Source organism: Nuphar pumila, chromosome 12, assembly GCF_984573655.1.
Source record: "Nuphar pumila chromosome 12, dmNupPumi1.hap1.1, whole genome shotgun sequence".
Classification (NCBI taxonomy): Eukaryota; Viridiplantae; Streptophyta; class Magnoliopsida; order Nymphaeales; family Nymphaeaceae; genus Nuphar; species Nuphar pumila.
Window position 1 is genome coordinate 105,347,388 of NC_143260.1, and position 3,679 is coordinate 105,351,066.

Sequence of the window (3,679 nt, forward strand, 5' to 3'; positions counted from 1 at the left end):
CATGCATAATGCTCCAAACATGGTTCAAAATCATCTCTTTTCCTCATCAAATTGAAAATCTTTTTCCCTTCATCCACCAATCCTCCATGTCTGCAGGCAGACAACGCTGATATAAAGGATACCCCATCAGTGTCCGCATGCTGCATTTTCATCTGCTAAAAAAGTTCAATTGCATCTTCTCCACACCCATGTATTGTGTATCCTGCAAGCATTACATTCCATGATACTATATCTTTATAAATCATTCTATTGAAAAACTCATTTGCAAAATCCAAATGGCCACATTTTGCATACATATCCATAAGACTGTTTCCTACAAGCACTTCTGTTTCAAAACCAATTTTAATTGTGTAGGAATGAAGTGTCATTCATTCTTTCAAGGTTGCCAAGTATGCTGCTGCTGGAAGAATGCTGATTAATGTCACCAGGTTTGGCTGGATGTTCTCAGCCTTCATATGGCGGAAAATAGACGATGCTTCCCTTGCATATCCATTCTGTGTGTACCCTGCAATCATAGTATTCCATGAGATTTCAAACTTTGCAGAGTTTGGATCAAATAGAGCTTCAACAGAACTGAGGCTCCCACATTTAGCATACATATAAATAAGTGCATTTTAATGTGCAGATCTGCATCAAACCCCATTTTGTAAATGTATCCATGAAAACAGCATCCTTGCTCAAGGTCCCCCAGTTGCACAGGCTGGTAGAACACCCATGGTGCCTGGATCAGGTTCAAACCCCAAATACTGTAACTTGTAAAACAGTTGCAATGCATTGTGCATACCCATTTATCATAGCATTCCATGTCGTGATATCTTTTTCAGGCAACCTATCAAACAGAGCATGAACAAGATCAATGGATCCACACTTTGCGTACATTGCTACCAGTGCCGTCCCTACTGAACTATCCAAATTAATATCAGACCTCAAAAGAAAACAATGGATGCATTTTCTTAATTTCAGATATGACGCATCTCCACATGCAGGAAGAATGCTTATAATGGTCACCCTGTTTGGCTCAAGGTTTTTGAGTTGAATGCTTCTGAATAGGGCTAAAGCTTCTCTAGGATGCCCACTCTGATCGAAAAGTGCCGTCATTGCAGACCAAGCAACTATGCCTTTATTATGAATACCATCAAACAATTGCTGTGACATATCTATGAATCCACATTTAGCATACATGGTCATAAGAGCCGTTGCAACTGTAATATCAGAATGAGTTCCTTTCTTGATCACAAAAACATGACGATGCAGCCTCTGTCTAGAAACCCTACATCAGCAGCGGCTACAAGAGCACCGACAATCGACGCCTGGTTTACTTCCGAATCCTATGCTACCAACTCATCAAAAATCCCCAGTGCCTCCATGGGATACCCATTCTGTGCATAACCAGCAACCATCGAACCCCAGGTAACACCATCCCTGTCAGGCATGTGGTCAAAGACCCTACGAGCAACCTGCACAACTGCAGCGATGAGAGAAGGCAAATGGCCGGAAACAAGTTTAACAAGCTCACAGAATTAGGCTCCACATTTGCAAACTGCATCCTCCTAAACAAAGCCAAAGACACTCTAGGATCACCACCCTGAGCAAAACCTGCGATCATCGCATTCCAAGCCACAACATCTCTCTCAGTCATCCTATCAAACACTTGGCGTGCAACCACAACCATACCAAATCTGAAATACATGTCCACCAATGCAGTCGCTATGAACACATCCGAATCCAACCCTCTCCTTAGAACCTCGTGATCAAGCAACCTGCCCATCTTTCTATCGCCAATCGCAGCACACGCCTTCAAAACAAACGTAAACGTGTACTTATCAGGCTCCACGATGCCACCCAACACCATTTCTCGGTACAATTCCAATGCTTCCTTGTTTTGATTCATTCTTGTGCATGCTCTAATCATTGAATTGCACAAAATCGCACTTGGGTTCGGCGAAGAGTCGAAGACCCAACGCGCTGAACGCAAATCGTGGCGCGAGGAGTACAGGTCGATGAGTTTTCTGACGAGGGAATAATCTGGGCAGATTCCCAGCAACAAAAGATGGGCTTGGAGTTTTGTAACTAGCTGTAGCGGGAACAGATCTCCTGGAGAAGAAGATGATAACGATGGTGACGAATTCTATGGAAATAAGAAATCCGTCGAAGAATTTTGAAAATAAGGTTAGAATTTTGAAAAAACACAGAAAATCTGATAAATATTTTTTATTGGATAAGTTTGGGAGGTTTTTTATTGGGTAGGTTTTCATGTTCGTATTTTCATGTATATTATATAATTTAATACAAAGAAAATAATGCATAAAATATATATAAAAAGTGAAGGATGAATGAAAAATATGTAGCTAAGTTTGGTCGCTTGTGGGTTGCTGTGCAAATGATATTCACTTTCTAAATTTCATGAGAACTCAAATATTATCATGATGTCTCATCAGATTAGAGTTCTCACACAAATGAGATTCACTTTCTAAAACAACTCTCATTTACAAAGGCAAATGAGATGCACTTTCTCATGAGGTTTTTTATTTTTTTTAGGTTTAGTTGTTAAAAAAAAAAATGCAAATGAGATTCACTTTCTAAAGTGTATGAGGAAGTGAATCTCATGTGATCGAACCAAAAGTACCCAAAAATATAAACTATTAAAAACAATATATAAATTATATATACTTTGTGTAATATATAAAATATATATCTCATAAATAAATAACATAAAAAGTTTTTACACGAGCCCTCTCATGTTTATCTTGTCTCATTGGGGTATGTTTGATGGCTTGTCCAGGGTTGGACGAAATGAACAAAAGAGATAGAACTGAACATTGGTTATGTTCGTTCCGTAACAACTGTTCCAAGTCCAACGTTTGTTTGGACTGTACTCAGATGTCATGTTCCAAATGTCCATTGTTTGATGATGATGTACTCAGATGCTATGTTACAAATTGCAACAGAAATTGCAAAAAGTTACCGGCTCTGAGCAGGTTCATGATCTAGCAATGTTTTGACAGGAATGAGCACAAGTTTAGACGCAAAAGAGTAAACTTTCACCTTTAATTGATGAATATTTTTTATACAGAAAGCATATATAAAAAACTAATACAAAAATAAGTTCATAAAAACCACAAATCCCTGTATAAGTTCATAAAAATCATAAAAATAATACATTTATCAATGCAAGTCATCGAAAACTAACACAAAGTATTTGGCAAATGCCTCTATTAGAAATCATGTTATCAAACAACCAACAGAAGACAAACTGCAACTTTTGTGGTTGCTGATAAACTCTGATTCTGAATGCCTCGTAAAAAATCATGACCAAGAAATGATTAACAAACAATTTAGATGGGATAATTCCAAAAGCCCACCTGAAAATGAAGCCACAAACAATTGGCATGACCAGACTTAAAATAAAAACACAATGAACATGAATAATATCCACAAAATTCCTGACACAAGAACCAGTCTTGTGAAATTCTTCTTCGAAACAGGCATCAATGAAGATTCTTGAAGGCACTAATCAAGAAGAAAATACAAAAAGAAAGAAGAATAATGAAGAAGAAGATCATCATCAAAGAAATTAGAAAAAAAACTCTAATTAAGCAAAACTCAAAAGAAGAAAAAGAACGAACAAGAGAAGAAGAATAAGAGGAATAATAATAAGAAGAAGAGGGAGGGGGGCAAG

At 37.8% G+C, this 3,679-nt stretch overlaps 1 protein-coding gene across 1 annotated transcript; it reads right to left on the reverse strand.

Moving 5' to 3' along the window:
* Positions 1-368: 368 nt before the first annotated feature.
* On the reverse strand, positions 369-1,852 carry LOC149821462 (pentatricopeptide repeat-containing protein At2g39620-like). The gene is made up of 5 exons (XM_089981955.1): positions 1,517-1,852; positions 1,375-1,457; positions 785-1,270; positions 639-721; positions 369-505 (listed from the first exon to the last, which is right to left on the reverse strand). The coding sequence occupies exons 1-5, from the start codon at positions 1,850-1,852 to the stop codon at positions 369-371; spliced, it is 1,125 nt and encodes a 374-aa protein (XP_089838081.1).
* Positions 1,853-3,679: the final 1,827 nt, after the last annotated feature.